Source organism: Antechinus flavipes, chromosome 6 (assembly GCF_016432865.1).
Source record: "Antechinus flavipes isolate AdamAnt ecotype Samford, QLD, Australia chromosome 6, AdamAnt_v2, whole genome shotgun sequence".
NCBI classification, from domain to species: Eukaryota; Metazoa; Chordata; class Mammalia; order Dasyuromorphia; family Dasyuridae; genus Antechinus; species Antechinus flavipes.
Genome location: NC_067403.1, coordinates 248,119,633 through 248,144,936, shown reverse-complemented (window position 1 = coordinate 248,144,936; position 25,304 = coordinate 248,119,633). Strand labels below are relative to the sequence as shown.

Here is a 25,304-nt window from a genome sequence, read left to right as displayed (position 1 = left end):
AATCCAACAAATATCTACTAAACACTTACATTAAGAGAGACTGGACTAGGAGTTTAGTTTAGATTTAGTTCCAAAGATTAGAAGTAGAATGATTTAGAGTAACATCTCTCATTTACTAGTTCACAAACTCTTCCGAAGTTCACAATGATAATTCAAAATATTGGAGATCATCTGATTTTATTGGTGCCATCAGTAGTAATTAATTACTCAATCATATTACACATTTCTGTCCTCTGTGACCACAAACATGCATATGAATGAAGTATTTTAGGTTTGCTTCTGCAATAGTTTTAAACTGGCATGATCATGTAGACAAAAATTTGGGAGTATGTGAAAATAGTATATCAAACTTACTAGGCCCAGTGCAAATTCTGAGTATACAAAAAAAAAGAATATAATGTATTCATTAGGAGATAAATGTTATGGGGTGAAACTGTATATTCACATGTAAGAACAAAATATGTAAACAGTAAAAAAAAATGTTTTCAATGTGGGGGGAGATATTAGCAGGTAGGGGACTAAGATAAATGATCTTCCAAGATGAAAATAAAACATTATTGCTTCTTGTGTCTAATTATTTAACAAATTCTGAATCCACCACACTGTGATCTTTACTGTTTTTCTATGTATTGTATATTCAAGAATAGTAGGACGGAAGTTTTTCAAAGGGTTAAACTATAACAAAAGATTACTACAATATTCCCCTTAGATACTACTGAACTACAATGTTTAGGGCATAGGTCCTTAAGGAACAGAGATATGAAGCAAAATGGGACTGGATGAGAAGGAGTTTGGGGAAACACAATTACTACTCTGAACAGTTTTTTTTTTTTTTTTTTTTTTAAGAATAGCATTAATAGAGCTGGGGGTGGAGCCAAGATGGCAGAGAGCAGATACGACTCTCTGTGACCTCCTCTAGCCTTCTCTCAAACCATCAGCAAATTAAACCTCTAAATTGGTTTTGGAGTCAAAGAATCCACAAATATTTGGAATACAACACACTTCTAGAAGAAGTTACCTTGGAAGAACTTCAGAACAGATCCGTTTCAAATTGGCAGGGACACAGTCTGCTGAGCCGAGACTGTAACACAGGGAGACCGGGCAAGGAGCTGGGGCTGGGAGTCCAAGCATTGTAGCTTCCACAAATCTGGAAATCTTTTGTAAACCTCTTAGGCCACTTTGTCCTGGTTGCAAGCAGATGGTTTGACAAATTTGCCTTTTATAAAGGGCAAATTGTAAACCACCGAGCCCTAGAAGAACACCTGACCTACCAGCCATTAGCCAGCTCCTGAAATCAATCAGCAGAACTGCCCCAGGGCAAATTAAAGCAGTTGAGGCTCCTTTGCATTGAACAGACCCCAAGCCTCAAAAACAAATAAATAAATGACTGGATTAAAATCCAGAATTCTACAATATATTGCTTACAAGAAACATATTTAAAGCAGAATGATACACACAGAATAAAGATAAAAGGTTGGAGCAAAATATGCTTCAGGTGAAATAAAAAAAAAAAAAAACACAGGAATAGGTCCACCTGGAAGAACAAAAGATGAAGGATTTCAAGGGAATTAATGAAAAAAAAATGGTACTTTAAGGTAGTTTAGCTATGCCAGACCTAAAACTATATTATAAATTAGCGGTCATCAAAACCATTTAGTACTGGCTAAGAAATAGAGTACTCTATCAGTGGAATAGGTTGGGATCACAGGACAAAAATAGGTAATAACTATAGCAATTTAGTGTTTGACAAACCCAAAGACCCCAGCTTTGGGGATAAGAACTCACTATTTGATAAAAACTGCTGGGAAAATTGGAAATTGTTATGGAAGATATTAGGGCTCAACCCACACCTAACACCACATACCAAGATAAGATGTAAATGGGTTCATGATTTAGACATAAAGAGTGATATTATAAGCAAATTAGAGGAACATAGGATAGTTTATTTCTCAGATTTATGGAGAAGGAAGGAATTTGTGTCCAAAGAAGAAATGGAACTCATAACCAGATAGATAATTTTGATCATATTAAGTTTAAAAGTTTTTATACAAACAAAACTAATGCAGATAACATCAGAAGGGAAGTGATAAATTGGGAAATCATTTTTACATTTTTTTCTGATAAAAGCCTCATTTCTAAAATATATAGAGAATTGAAGCAAATTTATAAGAATCCAAGTCATTCTTCAATTGATAAATTGTCAAAGGATACAGACAATTTTCAGATGAAGAAATTAAAACTATTTCTAATCATATAAGAAGGTGCTCTAAATTACCATTGATCAGAGAAATGCAAATTAGGACAACTCTAAAATACTATTACACAACTGTCAGATTGGCTAATATGATAGGAAAAGACAAGGATGAATATTGGAGGAGATGTGGGAAAACTGGGACATTGATACATTGTTGGTGGAACTGTCAATGGATCCAGCCATTTTGGAGAACAATTTGGAACTATTTTCAAATAGCTATCAAACTGTGCATAGCCTTTCACCCAGCAGTGTTTTTATTGGGTCTATATCCCAAAGAGATTTTAAAAGAACAAAAAGGACCCATATGTGCAAAAATGTTTATGGCAGTCCTTTTCATAGTGGCAAGAAACTAGAAATTGGGTAGATGCCCATCAGTTGGAGAATGGCTGTATAAGTTATGGTATATGAATACTATGGAATATTATTGTTCTATAAGAAATGATCAGGAGGATGATTTTAGAAAGACTTGGAGAGACTTACATAAACTGATGCTAAGTGAAATTAGCAGAATGAGATCATTGTACACAATAATATCAACATTATATTGTATACAGCAACAATAAAATTGTACAAAGAAATTCTGATGAACATGATTTTTTCCAACAATGAGATGATTGATGCCAGTTCCAATGATCTTGTTATGAAGAGACCATCTGCACCATCTTGTGATGAAGGAACTGAATGTGGATCACAACATAATATTTTCACTCTGTTGTTCACTTGCATTTTGTTTTCTCATTTACTTTCTTTTTTTTTTATCTGATTTCTCTTGTGCAGCAAGAGAATTGTATAAATATGTTTATGTATATTACAATTAATGTATATTTTAACATGTTTAACATGTATTGAATTGCTTGCCATCTTAGAGGAGGGGGTGGGGAGAAGAAGGAGAAAATCTGAAACACAAGGTGATGCAAGGGTCAATGCTGTCAAATTAGCTATGCATGTGTTTTGAAAATAAAATGCTTAAAAAAAAGAATAGCATTAATAATCATAATAGATGTCAATTTTTTTTTTGCAAATTACTACCCTCGCAATGGTCTTGAGATTTACAGAATGAAAATATACTCATTTACACTTTATAAATGAGTAAATCAAAGTTCATCCTATATGTTACTTGACTAGAGTGTCACAGTGATATCCAATTCAATTCCAGATCTTCTAACAGATCTTTCCACTACTCCGCTTTGTGAAAATATTTTCACTACAACTCTCTTTCATGTTTGGTGTCACATTTGATCTTCACCAAAATCTTTTGATTGTTTTTAGATATGAAAATTATCTACCCATTTCAAAGATAAACAACTGAGTCTTAGAGATGTTCAGTGACTTTGACAGTGTCACATAGTCATATAGCAGGACTATCATTCAGTTTTTATCCATGCCTATATTCAGGTCCCTTCCTTCCCTCACTTTGCTAACAGCAATCTAAGACTTACAAATTACCCATGAGAAAATAGTTATTTCCCCATAATCAGAGAAAATTTAATGACTTGTTTTGTTCATGAGTTGGCTGCAGAAGCTCCAAAGGGAGCACTATCTCCTAAGAGTAGCAGTAGTCCCAGGACTGCATAAAGTCCCAGTCTCTTTCCTGATTCCAGCTATTGATACTGAAACATTCCAGTACTACAGGGCTCGTTGCTAAGGAAGCAGTTTGTAAGTCAAATTTTATGACTCATCCAATCATTAATAGAATTCCTTTTCTATTTCTTGGAACTGAGGTGAACGGACAATAGGATGCCCATTGCAAATTCCACTGCCTTCCATACCACAGTAATGGCCAGAAGTGACATCTCTGCCACTGGAACCTTTGAACTCTTTATCTTACTGGTTCGTGAAGAGTTTCTTCAATAAGATCTCTTGCTTCCTGGGTTTGGGACTTCAAGGTCAAACCTTGAATATAAAGTTCTTGGCTAACTCTCCCTTTTGAGTCCTGACTCATCTTTCTCTATATCAAGCCACATAAGTTCTAGGATATCTAGTTCAAGACCACAGAGCCTATGTAGACGGCAAAATGATATAAAAGAAACATAACTAAACCTGGAGATAAGAAGATTTGAATAAAAACTTTGTCAGACACTAACTCACTCTTTACCCATTGAGTAAGTCACTTAATTTCTTCCCTTTCCTTTCTATCCAATGTATATGATTACACCTGTTGTACTTCTCTCACAGAATTGTCTTGGACCTCAAATAAGATTGTGTATGGATCTTGAATTCAAACATCCAAGTACTCTATAAATACTGGTTATTAATTTCTGCTTGGATCATTTCTTGCTCATCATGATTCAGTAACTGAAGGAGCAGTTTGAGGATGGCCAACTTTAAAGTTATAATGGCCACCTCATCAAGTGATGTTGATTAGTGTGTGCAGAGTACTGCATTATATTCTTGAGAAAAGATGTTGAAAACAAAATTTAGATAAAATTTAGTCTTTGCACTTAATGATAACAGCTCACATTTTTAAAGGACCAAACCTTTGGGAAAATCTTTACATCAATTTCCTCATTTGAATTTCCCAAGAACTTTGTGACATCTATTCCACCATTATCTTTCTCCATTTGCAGGTAAGTAACTTGAAGTTGAATGACTGAAAATGATTTGTCTAGGCATATGCAATAAATAAGTATCTGAGGTGGGACTTAAATCCACATCTTTTTGATTCAAAGACCAAAGCTCTCTCAACTACACCACATTCTCTCATTATTACTTTGCATTGTTTTAGTATATCTTTCCTCTTTTTTCTATATCTTTGTTTCCCAAAATACTACTCATCCTTGATCATGTACAAGGCCAATAACCTGGGGTTCTCGTGTCTATAGCACTTGATTCTTGGCAAACTTTTTTTACATTCACTGTGTGTAATCACTGTGTCCCAAAACTACTAATTTGATTTTTTCAAATGAGGAGAAAGGGACTCTAAGGGATGATTGCCTTTTGTGAAATGATAGCGAAAATTAGTTCAATTCCAATCAACATAAGAGTCCAAATCTTCATTCTATCCATCAAGTGCTCTTTCAAAAATAATATTATTTTTCAATACCTAAACATTTCTGAGTAGAAAACAAATCATTTTGTCTGCCCTGATTACCAAAAAAAATTTTCTCTGGATGTGGGCACTCAAAAGGAACCAACCTTGATTATATCAGTGAGAAGGACTATCATAGTCTGTGTCTATACATATTTGATAACTAAATGGCTTGAGACTACCATGTATGAGATCAATATTACTATAAATATTGAGTCTAAGTTGGTTTTTTGTATTCTATTTTGTATAGCTCCTATTATAGGAAAGGAAAAATCTTCATTGCTGCTAGTTGCAAAAATAGATTTTATTTCTACTTCTCTAATAATCCATGATATAGTTTTAATTATTCATTTGTCCTTACCTAAAAATCTCAAATAAACTACATTAGAAAAAAGGTTCTTTTATTGTGGTATTATGAAGATTAATGAAAATCTTTAAAAGTAACATATGCCAAAAATATCATTGTATCATTTAATTAGAACTACAAAGGATCTCAAAAGTAACCTAGTCCAATATCTTTTCTTTATTGATGATGAAATACTGGTCCATAGTATTCGAGGAATAAAAGATCTTAAAGGATTCATGAAAGAGAACAGTAGTAGTAGGAATAGTGTTAGCCATTAAAATAACAAATAATAATGTTTTAGGTACATGTATACACATGTATATATTACACACATATACACATGTGATATACATTCAACAAGTGATCAGTTAGCACTTCTATCAAGTCTTTTTAAAAAAGAGTAAATTCAATACATGTGAAGGCAGCCCTTCCACTTCTAAATAACAATGTTTTAGAAATGTGTTCTTTGTATTAAACTGAAATTTGTTTCTTTTTAACTTCTGCACTTTGCCCTGATTCTTCTCTTTGGATACAAATAAAACAAGTCAAATCCTTTCTTCTTATGACACTCTTTCAGATACTTAAAGATAGCTTTAATCCCAACATTAGTTGTGACTCCCATCTTTTATTTTCGCTATACCAAAAACCCTCAGTTCCTTCCACCAATTTCAATACGGCAAGATTTCAAAGTCTTTCTCCATTGTAGCTAAACTCCTCTGAAAAACCTCTAATCTATCTATTTCTTTCTTGAAGAGCAGAAATGACAACTGAATAAATTGCTCCAAATATAGAATATAGTGGACCACTTCTGTATGCCTGGATACTGTGTCTCTTTATACAATATAAAATCAAATTAGTTTTTTTATTTATCTTGTACATCAGAAACATGCTGTAGAAATCAAATAATCAAATATATTTAAAGTACTTTGTAAACTTTAAAGAGATACCTCTGGTACAGTGAATAGAGTACTAGAACCAGAAAGTCCTGAGTTCCAATCTAGCCTTGGATGTTTGTAATATAATCCAGAGCAAGTCATGTCAGCTCTGTTTTCCTCAGTTCCCTCAACTTTAAAATGGGAATAATTTACTAGTTGTGTGATCCTGAACAAATCACTTAACCTCACTTGCCTTGCCAAATATGGAGATAATTAATACACATATATTGTAAGGTTGTAGTGAGAATCAAATGAGATAATTTTAGAGATAATGTTAATAAAGTGCTTGCTTAGCACAATTAATGACACTTAATAAATGCTATATAAATGTTTCTTCCCTTTCATTTACTCATATAAGTGTTAATGCTTATTATCTGAAGTGTCAATTTCCTATAAAACATAGTTGTTAACTTCTCAATTCAAAGATCATTCTCTTAGTCATAGAAAATAGAACCAAAATATAAATTAATCACTTCTGCCTTTCCTTATCATTCACTGCACTTGCTCATCAACTTTGAGCATTGGTACAATTCCTTATTTGATTATGTTTTCATTCCCAAACAGACAATTTTTCAAAAATATATCCAATTCCTAATACTTTTTACCTTTTTATGCTTCCCTCAGTTCATCCTGAGCTCTGGCAGTCCTCTAACTCTCCTACTATAAGATGTTTTGCTTTTGCATTTTATCCTTTCTTATCTCTCCTTTTTACTTTGCTGCAGTTTATGTTTTACAAGTTAAGTCTGACAATTTTTATCTTTTATCATTAAAGTTGTGTTTTTGAGATCTTTCTATATTTTAAGTTTTGAATTAGACCATAAGATGCTACTTTATTCTTCCTTTGTAATATCTAGAATTGATTCATCCCAAACCTAAGATTCATGTCTGACAGTTGCTAGTCTTTTTAAAAATCTATCTAAAACTTTAAGATAAGTCACTTATGCTCCTCCAACTCCTGTAACATTCATATTTATTTTGAGCATACTTATCTGTTCCCCATTCTTTATGAGAATCAAATTCAGAACAGGATTTCTTCATGTTGCTTCTTTCACTTTTGAACTTTTGTTGGACAAATATACATTTTCATTCAGGAAATAAATAACTGTTCTTTGATGAGACAGAATAAGTAGGGTATTTTTATAGACGAAAATAGAAAGACACAAACATACGAAAACAGAAAGATAGACAAAACAAAAGAAAATAATCCAGAAGATTCCCAGATAAAGTCCTCCATCATTAATAAATCAGTTCTTCATACCAAATTTATGTTTAACAATTTGCTGATCTATTTCTTCTTCCAATATAATTACCATATATCAATACTATATTCTATTATGCTGATAACTGTATGAATATTTTCCACCATATTTCTTCACTCTGGTTCCTATCTCTTTTCCTTCAAGAAGGGAGAAACCTTTCTAGAATAATATTTCACTTATAAGTCTCATCCCTATGGTCTAAATGTCAAGTTAGTGATCAGACTTGTTTTCCATATAAGAGGTTCTTGCTTTTTAGACACAATTGTTTGGGGACCCTAATAGACCACTAGACTTATATAACTCTTATCTTTCATACTTCCTCCTTAAAAAGTTCTTTTCCTCTTTTCAATCTTACATTTTGACAGAGGTAAGTATTGATCAGATTGGGTTTACTTAAGATTCTCTGACTCTGTTTTCTGTGATTTTTTTTCCAATATGTATCATGTTATAAAAAACATGAAGCAACTAACTTATATGAAATTTTCTTCTACTATCAATGGTAGTAAAGATGAAGCTAAGTACTCCAAATTACTGAAGCATAACTATGGTAGGTCCTTCCAAGCCATAAAGGTTTATGGTGAAATCTGGGAATGGACTAAGTATTTGCCTAATGCCCAAAGGTCAACTTAATTTTATTCATAAAGGAAGGGTTATCATTTAAATAAATGAGCTGATAAACATTTATGAAGTGCCTACTATGGGATCTGCACTACGCTAAGCACTGAGAATACAAAGAATGAGAAAATATAATCCCTGTCCTCAAAGAACTCATAATTTCTGGATAAGATGCAAATTACTATCCAAACAATAAATATCCAGAATAAATTATAGATAATCAAAAGAGGAAAGGCATTAGAATTGATATAGATGAGCAAAGATCTACTATCTACAAGAAGATAGTATTTTAGCTCAAACTTGAAGGATGCTAAATTAAAGATTGGTGAGATCTCTGGGACCCAGAAAACCATATACTGAATAAAAGGACAAAACATCCCTGGGTATGGCTTCTGATTCCACAGTAGCAGTGGTGGAGAATTGAAAAGGGGACAGGTTGTGTGAAGGCAACAGATTTTAAAATCATACATATTGTCATGTGATTCACCAATGACATTTTTGATAGATAACTCCCACAACTATAGAATTGCTGTTAACTGTCAACTCTTTCTTTCCCAGGAAGTTTTAACTTTAGTCTGTAGAACAGATCTTAGATCTTATAGATACAATAAAACCCTAAGTTAAGCAGTATTCCAGATCTTACAGTCACAATGAAACCCTAAATTAAGCAGTATTCCAGTGAAATCTCAGCCAACTTTATTTGATTCTTTCCTCTTCTTTTTCTGTCTTTTAACGTTCCTCTTATTTTACTCCTCTCCTCTTCCTTTTTTCTCTATTTACCAGAAAGAAGGATATTCATAAGAAAAGATCTAGTTCTTCATCTCTAAGCAACAACTCCTTCCTTATGCTGATTTTTGCCAGATAAGAAGGGATTTTCCCCCCTAAAGTGAGAAATATTAGTTTAAAAACTGTTAAGATAATAATAGAAAATAAGTGGGAATTAATACACAAGGCACTCTCTCTGTGACAAACTGAATCAAGGAATTTTAGAGTCCTAAAGTAACTGCAGTGACAATTGCTATTAGGCTTTTGGTCCCTTCTACCCTTAACCAAAGATCTATCTTTTATTTTGTTTTCTATATTGGAGTCATTCATCATGCAGGGTGGCTTATACTCATAGTTACTCTTTTATTGCAGTTAAATGACAACACTCTCAAATGACATCTATTGAGAACAGATCTGAAGTGAGTGAGTTCATCCTTACAGGATTAACAGATGTCCCAAAGCTTCAAATTCCTCTCTTCATCATGTTTACTCTCATCTACCTCATCACCCTGGTAGGGAACCTGGGGATAATAGCTCTGATCTCCTGGGATTCTCGCCTCCACACCCCCATGTACTTTTTCCTCAGTAACCTCTCCCTGGTGGATTTTGGCTATTCCTCAGCTGTTACTCCTAAAGTTATAGCTGGGTTCCTCACAGGCCACAAGGTCATCTCCTATAATGGATGTGCAACACAGTTATTCTTCTTTGGAGCCTTTGCTTCTACTGAAAGCTTTCTCTTAGCCTCCATGGCCTATGATCGTCATGCAGCTGTGTGTAAGCCCCTAAAATATACCACTACCATGACTTCAACAATATGTGTTTTTCTGACCAGTGGTGCTCACATTTGTGGCTTTCTGAATTCCTCCATAATCATAGGAAACATCTTTAGTCTTTCCTTCTGTAGATCTAATGTAGTCCATCACTTTTTCTGTGATGTTCCCCCTCTCCTAGTTATAACCTGCTCTAATATTCAGAAGATTGAGATGGTAATATTTATTTCTGGAATATTCACAGCATTTTTTCCTCTTATTATTATATTGTCTTCCTATATGTTCATCTTCATCACCATCCTGAGGATCCAATCTGCTGAAGGTCGTCAGAAAGCTTTTTCCACTTGTGCTTCCCATCTCACAGCAGTATCGATATTTTATGGGACAATCATGTTCATGTATTTCCAACCCAGCTCAAGCCATTCAATGGATTCAGATAAAGTGGCGTCTGTATTCTATACTATGGTCATCCCCACATTGAATCCTCTGATCTACAGTCTCAGGAACAAAGATGTCAAGAGTGCTTTCAGGAAAGCTGTGAGCAGATCATCATTTTTCTTAGACAAATCCAATCTGTAACTTCCTTATATTGCGATCCAGTCCCTAAGTCAGAATACTTTTCTTGTGCTCATAGAAGTTCAATTCAAATCTTTTCAGAGGCAGCATCATATGGATGTGGAGATAGGAAATATGTGAATTTCAATTCTATCTCAGATACTTTCATGTTGTATTATCTTAGACAAGTGACCCAAAATCTTACCCTGTTTCCTCATGCTTAAAGGGCCTTAATTCTATCCCCTATTTTATCATTGTTGTATGAAATAAATGATGTGTTTAAATTCTAGCTGTTATTCTAGAAAAGACCAACTCCTTCATTATTAAATAGCTTAGTACATGAAGAGCAAATCCATTGAGTTGGCTGAAATCTATAGCTTTGATATTAATGGTATTGATGATTCATCATCCTCTAAATGGGAAGTGCTGTTAAATATTTAAGAACAAGTTCCCTGAGGAGAAAAAGAATTCATGACATACCTGAAAATTTAATCCTCACTATTATTTTCTCCATCACTTCTTAAAGGCTAGATCATAAATAAAACCATAAATTAAGTCATGATGTGTAGAATTTATTCATTTGTATGATCAAAATGTTCCCATTCAAAACTCAGTTATCTCTTGTGAGCCCCTGAGAATTGGCTTAAGCACAATATTGCATTATGGTTGTCTTTAGGAAGGAATACAAACTATATGGTGCTTCTACAGGCTTGGAAAGAACTTTGATATTATAAGAGAAATATATTTCCCTGTGGGAACAGTGTCATATTCTGATACCAACTTCAATATCAATTGAGTTCTAACTAATAGGTTTTGGGGTGCTTTATGTGTTTGTGTATCTGAATAGGAGATTTTGTGACAGTTTTTAAGCATCTTCTGTTTTTTTCTTTGGGATAAAATAAAGTCTTTAGTATTTAATAACTTGAATTATAGGAATTAAAGAGTCATCTTTATTATAATAGGAGAAACTTAGGAATATACTATATTATCAGCAAAGAAGTTAATTTTCCAGAAACAATTCTTTTTGAGGATAAAGTGAAACTGAAAATGAACACTCATCTTTATTTCATATTATTTATAAAGCATTGTTTGAGAATGGTATCTAATCACTTAAATAAATATATGCAAGATGAATGTAGACTTAATTGTTCAGCTCTAATTTGTAAAATTTAGAAGTTTTTAATTTCCCCATTTCTGTGACCTAAAGTCCATGCACAAAGCCTTACATCTGTGAACATTTACTGATCTTAAAAGTAGATTAATCTTAAGATGCTTGCTAATCAAGACTTTCCAGAGGATGTTAATTACCTATGTATTTTTCCTATTGTCTGAATTAAAGATATTTCTGCTTTCAGATAATCCAAGCAAAGTCTACCACTAATTTTTGTCTGACTAATCAGTCAGTTTAATGTTAATTACTGGAATGATTCTAGCACCCTATATAACCAACTGAATAAAAGAGCTTCTCTGAATGTTAGATGAATCCTTTACTAAAGGAGATTCTTGCATCCTTTTTATTGAGAATTGCTGGCCTTAATAACAAATTTATGGTGCTTGAACTTTTATGCCTCATTTTCTCTTTATTGCAGTTTTTACTGTGATAGTAAAAAAAAAAACTAATAAAAGATAAAGAAATCATTATCTTTTGCAGCTCATTTTTCTAGAATTAAACTGAGTCTGTATGACCTCAGAAGTCTTAGTGGGACATGAAGCATTTTGGTATATGTCTCCTGTTGCCTCCCCTCACTACACTTCTCCCTTTGGGATTTGAATTATTTTGGATCCAACTCAACTAGCAAAATGTTATTATTAAGAAGTTCATCTGAAAAAGTTCAGTTGGTATTATCAGACTACAAGTACAATAACAATCAATAGTAAAACCTGGAAGCAGAAATGCTAATACTATACATGACCTCAATGATAATTCTTCTGCCCCAAATGAGGTAGGTGATAACACTGCTATCTTTTTCAGAATACATCTAATCCTTTTATTCAGTTTGGGGAGTCACATTTTGGACAGACAATGTCTACTGAATGCTATTCAATATGAGGAAAAATGCTAAAGAATTGAGTATATTCATCTTGGAGAATGAAAATTCAAATGTGCATGGTGAAGTACTTGAAGCAATATCTTGTAGAAAAATGACTAGAAATATTCTGCTTGGTCCGAAAAGGCAGAACAAGGAGTAATCACTGGATTGCTCAAAGGCAATGCAAGAAAATAAGTAACCAAAAAAAAAATAATTCTATTCAAAACTGGTAGAGAATTCTCCTTCACTGTTGGTCTTTTAAATGGGATATTCATGTATTAGGTGTGGTTTTCAGACATGGATTAGATTTGATGACCACTGGGAGCTCTCTGACTCCCAGACTCTATGATTTCTTCATTCTATTCCTTTCAAGATTTACTCCTAGCCCTTCCATGGCCCTGGCCATATATTTACATAATAATACAGCTTCCAGATACCTGAGACTTCATTGGGACATAGAAAACTTGTATATTATGCTTCATTTCTCTGAATCCTCATACAACACTATGAATATGGATTGCAAAGAATGAAAAAGTACAGCACTTGACCCATTGCCTCAACAAGTTTGAAATGAAATGTGAAATGATTAGGATATTCATGTATATTTTAAAATATTACTATCTTTCTGCATAATATAATGAAGTCAACTTATTTTTTAGTGTTTATCTTTCTCTATCCTTCATAAAGAACAGAGTCTATGATTTTTTTGTTTTTGATTTCCCAATCTTTTAACACACTTCTTCCTATAAGATGAAGAAAAATAATAAAAAGTATTTCTTACCAAATATTATGCTTACCAGGCATTATGGGGAAAAACAAATACAAAAAGCAAGACAGTTCCTACTTTCAAAGAGTTTATGATTCGTTAAGCAGCTCAGTCATAAAATGGATAGACACCTGGAATTGAAGTCTAGGAGATCTGAGTTTCAGTGCTACAATAGTCATTAATTAACTCTGTGATCTGGCCAAGTCATTTAACCCCTCCCAGCCTTAGTTTTTTCATCTGTAAAATGACAACAATAATAGCCTCTCTCTTACATGGTTGTTATTAGGATCCAATGAGGTGAAGTATATAAAGTGCTTCAAAATCATGACTGCTAAGTCAATATAATTGTAGGGGGAGAAAACACTTTCAGATGTCTGGTGCCAGGAAAGAATACCTTATGTCTGAGAGGTCATAGTGGAATGAGTAGAATATAGGGCTAGCCATTGATTTTTCAGAGATGATGGTTGTGATCTAAATAGAAGGTTGAAGTGGCAAGGTGGTGAAGAAAACCCAAGGAGTTTCCTGAGTTCGTTCCAGTTTCCCCTAAAAGAACTTTTAGAAATTCTGGAGCAAAGAACCCACAATAGAATGGAAAGGTATAGTGAAAATAATACATTCCAATCTACATTCAGATGCTATCAATTCCTTCTCTTAGCAATACAATATATAAAGTGCTAAAACTCGAGTTGATGCATTGAGGTTGGACAACCAAGCACTTAAGGCTAATTAAGTTGGACAATACTCTATAAGCATATGCTTGGAAAATAGCCCTTCCCACTATTCTGTGCTGGCTTGATAATTGGTGTATACAGAGAATTGCAGGAGGGAATAGGGAATACAGTAGGACTAGCCAGAGTGACTTCTGGACAGGAGACGAAGAGGAGAGATCATGGAGATCCTGCGTCCATCCAATTCACTTCTACCCCTAAAGACTAAGAATAAAGACCAAGGACTTTTGCTTATCCTGACTCCAGCTCATTCTAAGGTAACCAGCACGTTAACTCGGTCTTCACAACAATGACCCAAGATAATTCTGAAGGACTTATGATGAAAAGTACTGTTCATCATCAGAAAAGGAACTGGTAGAACTTGAAAGCACATTGAAGATATTTTCTCTTCACTTTATTTTTCTTGGGATTTTTGCCCAATTGGTAATTAGCCTTAAGTGCTCAGTCACAGAATGACATATATTGAATTATAATGTGTTTTGCATGACTATATTTGTATAAACTATGTCAAATTATTTTCTTCTAGATGAGAAGAAGAATGAGGGAGAGAATTTAGAACTTAAAATTTGAAAAGCACTTCAAAATTGTTTTATATGTAATTGGGAAAATATTTAACTTAAAGTTAAAAAAGAATGAGTGGTTCAAATGACAAATCATAGAAATAATCAATAATTTCATCAAAGAGAATGTACGGGATAAAGTCAAATAATTATGGGAAAATTATATTTTAAATGCTTAAATCAGTAAAATAGAGAAAGAGCAGATCAAAGAATTAGGCATTCAATTAAAAAAGCTAGAAAAAGAACAAATTTAAAATCCCCAATTAAACACTAAATAAAGAAACCTGAAAATCAAAGGAATGAATTGGAAAACTGAAAGTAAGAAAACCGTTGAATTCATAAATAAAACTAAGAGTTGTTTTTATGAAAACAATCAAGAAAATAAATAAACCATTGATTAATTTTATTTTAAAGAGAAAGAATAATGCCAAATTACCAGTACCAAAATTGAAAAGGGCGAACTCACCAATAATGAAGAGAAAATTAAACAATTAAGAGCTATTTTGCCCAATAAAATTCCAATAAATTTGAGAATCTCAGCAAAATGCATAAATACTTGCAAAAGTATAAATTGTACACATTAACAGGAGAGAAAATAGAATACTTAACCTTGTTTTTAATTTAAAAATGAATAAGACATCAATGAACTCCCTAAGGAAAAAATCCCTAGGATAAGAACTCATTATTTGACAAAAATTGCTTGAAAAATAGCACAGCAGAAACTGGATATAGACAAACATTGTTTACCATATAAAGCTGAGGTCAAAGTGTGCATGTGGTTTAAATATAAAGGGTAATACCATAGCCAAATGAAGAAAGAAAGGAATAGTATCTCTTTCACATATATGAAGAAAGGAAGAATTTTTTTACTGAACAAGATATGGAGAGAATTTTAAGATATAAAATAGATAATTTTAATTTTATTAAATTTTAGGAGTAGCAGAAACAAACTAATGCAACCAAATTAGAAGGAAAGCTAAAAAACCACTTTACAGCAATTTTCTCTGATGAAGGCCCCATTTATCAAATAGGTAGAAAATTGAGTCAAATCTCTAAAAATACAAGTCATTCCCATTTAATAAATGATCAAATGATATGAACAATTTTAAATGAAGAAAAAAAAAGCTATCTATAATCATATATCTCAGAGTTATTTTAATTTGCATTTCTCTAATCAAAAGAAATGCAAATTAAAATAACTTTGAGATACCACCTCACATCCATCTGATAGGCTAATATGAAAGAAAATGATAAATGTTGGAAAATTTTTGGGAAAATTGGGATACTGATTCATCATTTTTTGGAATTGTGAACTGATCCAACCTTTTTGGAAAACAACTTAGAATTATGTCCCAAAGTCTATAAAACTGAACATAACCTTTGATCCAGCAAAACTACTAAGTCTGTATCTTAAAGAGATCATAAAAGAGGGAAAAAATTTATATGTATAAAATACTTATAATTTCTTTTTGTTGTGCCAAAAATTGGAAATTGAGGGGATGCCCTTGTAATCGGTAATGGTTGAACAAATTGTTCTATATAATTGTAATAGAATGCTGTGAACGATGCACAGGCAGATTTCAGAAAATCTAGAAAAATTTACATGAACTGATATTGAGCAACATAGGCAGAACAAGGATAACATTGTACATAGTAACAACAACATTGTGCCATGATCAACTATGAATGACTTAGTTAGCTTTTGTCTACAATGATTTTAGACCCACAATGGAAAATCTATATCCAGAGAAGAAACTGACAGCATTGAATATAGATTGAAATGTATTTTTTTCACTATACATTTTTCATGTTTTTTCCCTTTTATTCTGTTTCTTTTTTCAGAATATGATTGATAACGAAAATATGTTTTACATGACTGCACACATAAAACCTATTTAAAATTCTACCTTTTTAGACAAGAGAGAAGGAAAAATGTGGAAATCAAATTATTTTTATTTTTAGAATAATGTTAAACATATTGGATTACTTGAAATCTAGCGGGGATGGGAGAAGGGAGGGAGAAAACATGTGGAACACAAGGTTTTGCAAGTGTGAATGTTGAAAACTATCTATGGACATGTTTTGAAAATAAAAAGCTTTAAAAAAAAAGTTATATTCATTAGAAGTAAATTACAGAGGTCCAGAATTGCTTGGACTCTATTTACTTCCTTAGTGTTTAGCACAATTCATGGCATGAAGTAAATGAAAATGAAATAAAATTATGTTTAAAGTTATCTTTACATGTAACTGGAAGAATTAAAATGCTATTATTAAAAAGTCATATGCATTTTCATGTGAAAGTATTTCTTAGGTTAGGGCAACAGCAGAAGTAGAAGCAATAGCAGAGAAAAAATTGACTGGATATAGATGAGGATGCATGTTCCTAGGATGTCAGAACAGAGTTGCTTAGCTCCTCTGATGTACATAAGATAGTCTATGCATGTACCTATACAATGTTTCTAGTCCAGTCCAAATTCATCATTGCCATTTTCTGTTTTGAAACTGTTCCTACTGCTACTGCTGTGCCAAAAATAATTTAAGAAATACTCAATAATAATAATATTTTGCAGCTATTATCTGGAGCATACCTCCTGTGGAGAAGATGTGCTCCCACATGGTAAAATGCTTTTTAAAGAAAACATCCTTTACATGATATCTACATCTAAAATTACCTCTGTATGTCATGTCCTTGATTAGAATGTAACCCCCGAGAGCAGGGGCTGTTATGTTTTTAATATGTATTCCCAGAAGTTGGCACCGTACTTTTCATGTGATAAATGTTTTTTCTTCATTCATTTGTTCATTAGTATTTTTGTAATTGTCAGTACAGAATATACTAGGTTACATAATTCCCATGAATTTCCTTATAGGAAAAGCACAGGCATTATTCTAAGGGGACAATCTAAATATTTTGAAGAATGTATATTCTGTAGTTATCACTATTACCAAAACATGGGTTACTTAGGTTAGAATGGAGCTTCCATTCACTTTTTTTCAAGAAATTAAACAAATATCTAAGAAGCACCTATTTTGTGAAATACTGGACTAGCAGCAAAAAGAGTTCCAAAGATTAGAGGTAAAATGATTTTGTACATTGTTTCCCATTTAGGGATTCATAAACTCTCTTGGGCTCACAATGAAAATCCAAAAAATTAGAGCTCACCAAACGTTATTGGTATCATAAGTAGTAAATAATTACTCAATTATGTTACAGATTTCTTTTTCATCTGTGACCACAAGCAGATATATATTTGCATCATGTTAATCTTGGTCTGCCTCAATTTGAGACTATCATAATCATGTACACAACAATTTGGGTGTATATGAAAATATCACGTCAAACTCAACAGGCTTGGTCCAAGCTCTGGGGATACTAAAACAAATGAATATAATGTGTCCATTAAGAACATAATTTTATTGTGTTACTTCCATATGCTCATGGAAATTAACAGAAAATATATCAAGAGTAGATACAAAAATATTTTTTCAGTGTGGAGTATTAGGATAGGAATTGACAAGTTGATAATGAAACATTATTGAACCTTTTTTGGTCAAAGCATTCAATAAATTCTAACTCTACTTTGCATCTTATATTGATAAATAGTAGGAGTGAGTTTGTCAAATGGTTAAACCATGACAAATGACTATTAAAGTATTCCTCTGGGTCAATAATTAACTAGAATATTTAGGGCATGGATTCTCAAGGACCAGAGATGTAAAGCAGAATGAGACAGGATAAGATGGATTTTTAGAAGACATGTTAATTGGGAGCTCTAAGTACTTCTTTTTTTAAAGCAATGTTATTTACAAATTACTCTCTATAATTTACAAATTACTATTCTCCCAATAATCCTGGGAATTAGAGCATGCAACTTTATCCAAGATAAGTATCTTGTCTGAAGTTTCACAAGAACCAACAACTTCCTAACAAATACTTAAACACTAAATTTGGGATGTTTATACTATTCCACTTTATGGAGATCTTTTTGCTACTTCACAGCTCTTTTCATGTTAAATATCACATTTGATCTTCACCAAAGCCTTTTGATTATTTTCAGGTCTGAGATTATTATACCCATTTTAAGAATGAAAATACTGACAAGTGCAGATATATAGATATTTGGCCAATGTTCCATAGCTAGGAGGTGGTAGAAGCAAAATTAGAGAACAATGTTTGTTAATGACTCTGTCCAAGTTATTAGCTTCCTTGCTTTTGCTAAGAAGCTAAGAATGGCAAAGTACCCATGAGAAAATGGTTCTTTTCCCATGGTCAGAGGAGAATTTAATGGCTTGTTTTGTTCATGAATTGGCAGCAAAACTGCCATAAATCTCCAAGGGAGCCATCTCCCCAGAGCTGCAGGACTCCCAAATCTGTATAAAGTTCCAGGTTCTTCCCTAACTCTAGCTACTTGAAACATTTCAGTAAAGGGCTCAATGATGTGGAATCTGTTTGTGGGTCAAATTCCCTAAGGCATTGACTCATTCATTTATTCCTTTTTTGTTTCCTGGAGCTGAGCTGAATGGATAATAGGGTACCCTCTATGAAGCCAGAATTGACTTCTCTATCATTAAGAACAATTGAACTCTTTTCCTCAGTGACTAGCAAAGAATTTCTCCAATAGGATCTTATGCTTTCTAGGCTTTGGACTTTATATCAAATTTGGAATGTAAAATTCTTGGTTAATTCCCCTCTTTGCAGTTCTAGCCACTTTTCTCTATAATCAAGCTAGCTAGGTTCTAGGATGTACAATCAAAGACCATAGTGTTCATGTACAACATGATATAGAGGAAATATTACAGAACCTGGAAGCAGTAAGCCTTAGATAAAAACCTTTTCTGCCATAGACACTAATTCACTATTTCACCATGGGTAAGTTGTTTGACTTTTTCCATGATCTTATCAGAAACTGTCCATAATTACACTAGTACTTATCTCATAGGGTTGTGTTGGGGCTCAAATGAGTTTACGTATGTAAATTGTGTTCAAACATCATAGTAATCTATAAACAAGAGTTATTATCTCCTACTTGCAAGCTTTTCAAGGTCATTATCCTTCAATTAATTAAAGGAGGCATTTGAGGGACTGGTGTTCTTATAGTACTATAATTTGCACATGATTATATATATATCTATATATATAGATATATATAAATAGCACATGATTAAATAATGTTGATAAAGGGGATACTGTGTGCAGGTCCCCATATGCAATTCTTGAAGGATGGAATAGATAACAAAGTTTAGGAAAAATCTAATCATTTCTCTCAAAGCAATTAAAACTAGCAGGTTTTTTTAATCAATTTTTTTTATTTTAATCTCCCCCAAACTGTATGAGATAAATAACGTTTTTATTGCCCTTTTACAATAACTTGAGTAACTTTAGTGATGTGTCCAGAGACATACAGTAACAACTGTCTGAAGAGGATTTAAATCCATATTTTCTTGAAGCAAAGATCAAAGTTCTCTTCACTACATCACATGTACCATACTGGAAATTCCTTTATCTGTGTCTGTTTTTCCTAGTACTTGTTCATCCACGATCAAATACAAGCCCAATAACCTCTGCAAAGGATGGTAAGTTTGGTATCTACAGCATTTGGTTCTCAGCAAACATTTTCCTTACAATCCCTGTGTGATCTCCTTATTGAAGGAGATTGAAAAATATTATTGAATATTATTCAAGAAATAATGTCATTTTCTAAAAGAGTAGGAGACCCTCCAGCATTAACTTTTGTGAAATCAAAGAAGAAATCAGTGCAAATATAAGTAACATCAGAACCTGAGCCTTCAGAGTCCCAATCAAATGCTCTTTCCACATAATGCTACCCACCAACATCTAGGTAGTTCTCACTATAAAGTCAATCATTTTATCTGCCCTAGTGACCAAGAAGGGTTTTTCCTAGATAAGGGACTTCTAGAAGACCAAGTCTTGAGGACATCCCTGAAAAGGACTGTCATAAACTATGTCTACATATAGTTCATTCAATGTATTAAATTTTTAAATAGCTCAAGACTAGCCTATATGAGACCATCATTACTATAAATATTAGTTTAAATCTAAATCTATTTAATAAATTATTATATATTTATTATAAATATATTATATTATAAAGAATTATTATTATATTATTATAAAGGAAAACCTTGGTTGTATTAGTTGCAAAATTAGATTTTTCTCTATTTCTCTAATATTTTATGAGATAAAATTTAATTATTTATTTTGTCTTCAGTCATAAATTCAAAATTAACTACACTAAAAGAATCTTTTAGTGTAGTGTTATAAAGAGTAATGAAAATCTTTGAAATTAACAAAGTATCATAGCATCATCAATTCAAAAATGGAAAGGATCTCAGAGGTCATCTAGTTTACTATCTTTTCTTTATTAATGAGCAAATAGAGGTTTGTAGTATCCCAGGAGTAAAGACTTCAGGGGATTTCTGATAGCACTGGTAGTAGTAGTAGTATAGTGTGAGAAATTAAATAGTAACAGTAACCAACAGTTATATGGAGTTTTCAGGTTGGCAAAGTACTTAATAGAATTATCTCTTTCTATCTTCAGACCAGCCTTATGAGGTTGATGCCATGAATTTTATTTTTTGACATATGAGAGAAGTGAGATCGAAGTATGATGGCTTGTCCACGGTCACAGTGATAGAAAAACCAAGAACCAATTTTCCCCACAAAATGAGAAACCAAGTCAGCATTTCTCTCCCTAGCCACACACACATGCCCAAGTCTGCACATGTACACACACACTATACTATATATACACATATACATTAAAATGGTGTGTGTGTATGTGTGTGTGTGTGTGAGTGTGAATATATGTGGTGTGTGTAAAACAATTTGTCTCCTAGCTCTTTTCTAAGGGCTTTGAGTGAGGGAGAAACCCAGTAGATGTGAAAGCAGTATCTTCTGCATCCGAACATTATTTTTGGAATGTTTTTCTTGTGTTAAACCTAAATTTGTTTCTTCTTAATTTCTACACTTTGCTCCTAGTTTTTGCATTTTGGTACAAATAAAACAAATCAAATCCTTTTTTCATATTTCAGTCCTGCAGATATTTAAAGACAATTTAAATTCTAGTCTCTGCCCTGATTTCCATCTTTCATCTTCTCTACAACAAACACCCTCAGTTCCTTCAACCAATCACAAAAGGGCAAGTTTTCAATGCCCTTCTCCATTCTGACTGATCTTCTCTGGAATATCTGGAATATCTCTAAGGTATCAATGTGCTTCTTAAGGCATGGAAGCGACAACTATTCATGTTGTTCTAAATGTAGAATAAAGAGGACCACTTTCTGTATGTCTAGATACTGTGTCTTCTCATGCAGTGTAAGGTCAAATCATCTTGTTTGTTATGTAATCATAAGGATGTTGTGGGGATCAAATGATCCAATATATTTAAACAACTTTGCAAACTTTGAAAAGGCAGCTCTGGTACAGTGGATAGATACTGGGATTGGAGTCAGGAAGTTCTGAATTCAAATGCAAATACCCTGGGCAAGTCAAATAACCTGTTTGTCTCAGTTTCTTAAACTTTAAAATGGGAATAATAATAGCCCCTACATTACAGCATTGTCAGGTGAATAAAAGGAAATAAAATACAAAGTCCCTGGCATATAATGTTACATAAATCATTCTCCCCTTCACTAATATCAGTGCTCATTACTATTATCTTAAATATCAATTCCTTAATAACCCTAGATGTTTTGTTCTGCTAAATTCAAAGGTCATACTTCTTGTCATTGAAAAGAGAAACAAAATACAAATTGGGCATCTGTCTTTGCTTATCAATTATTGTTCTAATCTCATCAGCCTTCAAAATCACTCCAGTTCCTTATATGTTTATATTTTGATTACATAAATTGTCACTTTTTGTATTAAAAAATAGAAATCCTTTTTGTGGTTAAGCTTTCTGTGCATCCCTCAGCTAAGGCTGAGTTAGGCACTCCTCCAACTCTGTTATTACAAGATAAGTTCTGCTTTTGCATTCATTCTCTGTTACCTCTCCTTTTCTCCCTACTGTAATTTTTTCACATCCGACTATCTACTTGACAATTTTTCTTCTTTATCTTCAAAATTTTATTAAGATCTTTCTATCCCTTCAGATTTGAATTCCCTGTAGAATTAATCAAAATAAATCTTATACTTTCTTCCAAGTCCTATAACATTCTCATATTTTGATCCTCATCTTTCATGAGAATTAAATGAAGAATAGAATTTCTCTTAGAGTTCCCTTCACTTTTGGTGTAGAAAAATATCACTGATGAAAGGAAATCAATACCTGCTCTTTAATGAGAGCAAAGAAATATGTAGGTAGATATATGATAAAAGAAAAAGAAACAGATTGACAAAGGCAAAGAAACATGCAGATAGAAAAAGGGAGAAAAAGACAAAGAGAATGAGACAGATGAGAATGAAAGAATGAGAAAAAGATCAAAAAATACACAGAGAGATGGGAGAGGGACTCAAAGACAGAGACTGAAAGAGAGATAGAGAGACAATGAGAGAAAATTCTGAGAGATGCCCAGATATTAAAATCCCATATCACTAATAAACCATTCCTTCATGCCAAATTTGTGATCTTTACTAGATTCATGATCTAGTTTCTCTTCTAATTAATTAGTATTTATAACAGCATATGATTATACTGTCAGTATAAAAATTTTACACCATAATTCTATACTCCGTCAGATTTCCTCATATGAGCATATAGTCTATTTAAAAATTTAAAAAAATAGACTTGTTGCCTATCCCATTTCATTCAAAAAGGTTCAAACTTTTCTAGAACTGCATTACACTTGAGTCTTCCTTCCTTCTATTTTAAATGGCACCTTGTTTACAAAGCTTCACCCAACAATAATCTCTTGTTTATTGTCAGATTGACTAGAATGACATACTGCTGAATATGGATTGCTGAATTTATATTTTTAAAAGGAGAATATGCGATGGGCTCACTCTTTATGAGAAAATGTAATGAGTGAATTTTGAGGACCTAAAGTAACCAGTATCACAACTACCTCGATGCTCTTGGTCCTTAATTGCTTATTTCTAGCCCTCTTATAAGATAGGTCTCTGACATGTTTCATATGTTAATCATGTGCAAGGGTCCTCAAACTATGGTGCACGGGCTAGATGCAGCAGCTGAGGACGTTTGTCCCCCTCACCCAGGGCTATGAAGTTTCTTTATTTAAAGGCCCACAAAACAAAGTTTTTGTTTTTAATCTAGTCTGGCCCTCCAGCAGTCTGAGGGGCAGTGAACTGGCCCCTATTTAAAAAGCTTGAGGACTCCTGATGTAGAGTATATTTTTCTAATGATTATTCTTTTATTTCAGGTGCATAACAAATGACATCTATGGAGAACAAATCTAAAGTGAACGAGTTCATCCTCACAGGATTAACAGATGCCCCAGAGCTTCAAGTTCCCCTCTTTATTATATTCACCTTCATCTACCTCATCACCCTTTTAGGGAATCTGGGAATGGTAGCTCTGATCTCCTGGGATTCTCATCTCCACACCCCCATGTACTTCTTCCTCAGTAACCTCTCTCTGGTGGATTTTGGCTATTCCTCAGCTGTTACTCCCAAAGTGATGGCTGGGCTCCTCACAGGGGACAAGGTCATCTCCTATTATGGCTGTGCAGCACAGATTTTCTTCTTTGTGACCTTTGCCACAGTTGAAAGTTTCCTCTTGGCTTCCATGGCTTATGATCGCCACGCAGCTGTGTGTAAGCCCTTACATTACACCACTACCATGACATCGACTGTATGTGCACATTTGGCCAGTGGTGCTTACATCTGTGGCTTTTTAAATTCTTCCATAGTCACAGGAGACACATTTAGCCTTTCCTTCTGTAGATCCAATGTGATCCATCATTTTTTCTGTGATGTTCCCCCTCTCCTAGTTATAACCTGTTCTGATATTCATAGTATAGAGATGGTAATATTTATTTTAGGAATATTCACTGTATTTTTTCCATTTCTGGTTATCTTGACTTCCTACCTGTTCATCTTCATTGCCATCCTGAGCATCCGTTCTGCTGAAGGCCGCCAAAAAGCCTTCTCCACTTGTGCTTCCCATCTCACAGCAGTGTCTATATTTTATGGGACAATCATCTTCATGTACTTCCAACCCAGCTCAAGCCATTCCATGGACTCGGACAAAATGGCATCTATTTTCTACACCATGGTCATCCCCATGTTGAACCCTCTGGTCTATAGTTTGAGGAACAAAGAAGTCAAGAGTGCTTTTCACAAAGTTGTCAGAGGACAAAGATCTCAATTAGAAAATTTATAACCTGCATTTTTCTTCTCTTGGAGCCAAGCTGATATTTTACTTATTTTTCTTATATGTGCAGGTGTATATTTCTAATTATGTCATAGAAGGAGTCCTGGACTTGGAAGGAGGAGACACCTATTTCTCAATATTGACCCTCACCCTTTCTGACTGTGTAATCACACAATCTGGGCAAGTCTCTGAACTTTTCTCTGACACAATTTACTTCTCTGTAAAATGGAGAAAATAATTTTTGGATTAACTACTCTGTTTTGTGAAAATTAAATAAGATGCTATATGTAAAATACTTGGAAATCAAGTCTGCTGTGTTTATTTTATTTCTCTTATTTTAGTAGGTTAGCCTGATAGAATCATAATTCTCACCTGGAAAGGATTTCTGAAATAGCCCTTTG

The 25,304-nt window shown here is 33.4% G+C and overlaps 2 protein-coding genes across 2 annotated transcripts; both read left to right on the top strand.

The window, feature by feature from the left end:
* Window positions 1-9,594: 9,594 nt before the first annotated feature.
* Window positions 9,595-10,551, top strand: LOC127541622 (olfactory receptor 5B12-like). Its single transcript, XM_051966842.1, has one exon. It carries the CDS (start codon window positions 9,595-9,597, stop codon window positions 10,549-10,551), a length of 957 nt encoding a protein of 318 aa, XP_051822802.1.
* A 13,410-nt stretch (window positions 10,552-23,961) lies between these two features.
* On the top strand, window positions 23,962-24,912 carry LOC127540027 (olfactory receptor 5B2-like). Its single transcript, XM_051964552.1, has one exon. The coding sequence runs from the start codon at window positions 23,962-23,964 to the stop codon at window positions 24,910-24,912; it is 951 nt and encodes a 316-aa protein (XP_051820512.1).
* The last annotated feature ends 392 nt before the right edge of the window (window positions 24,913-25,304 follow it).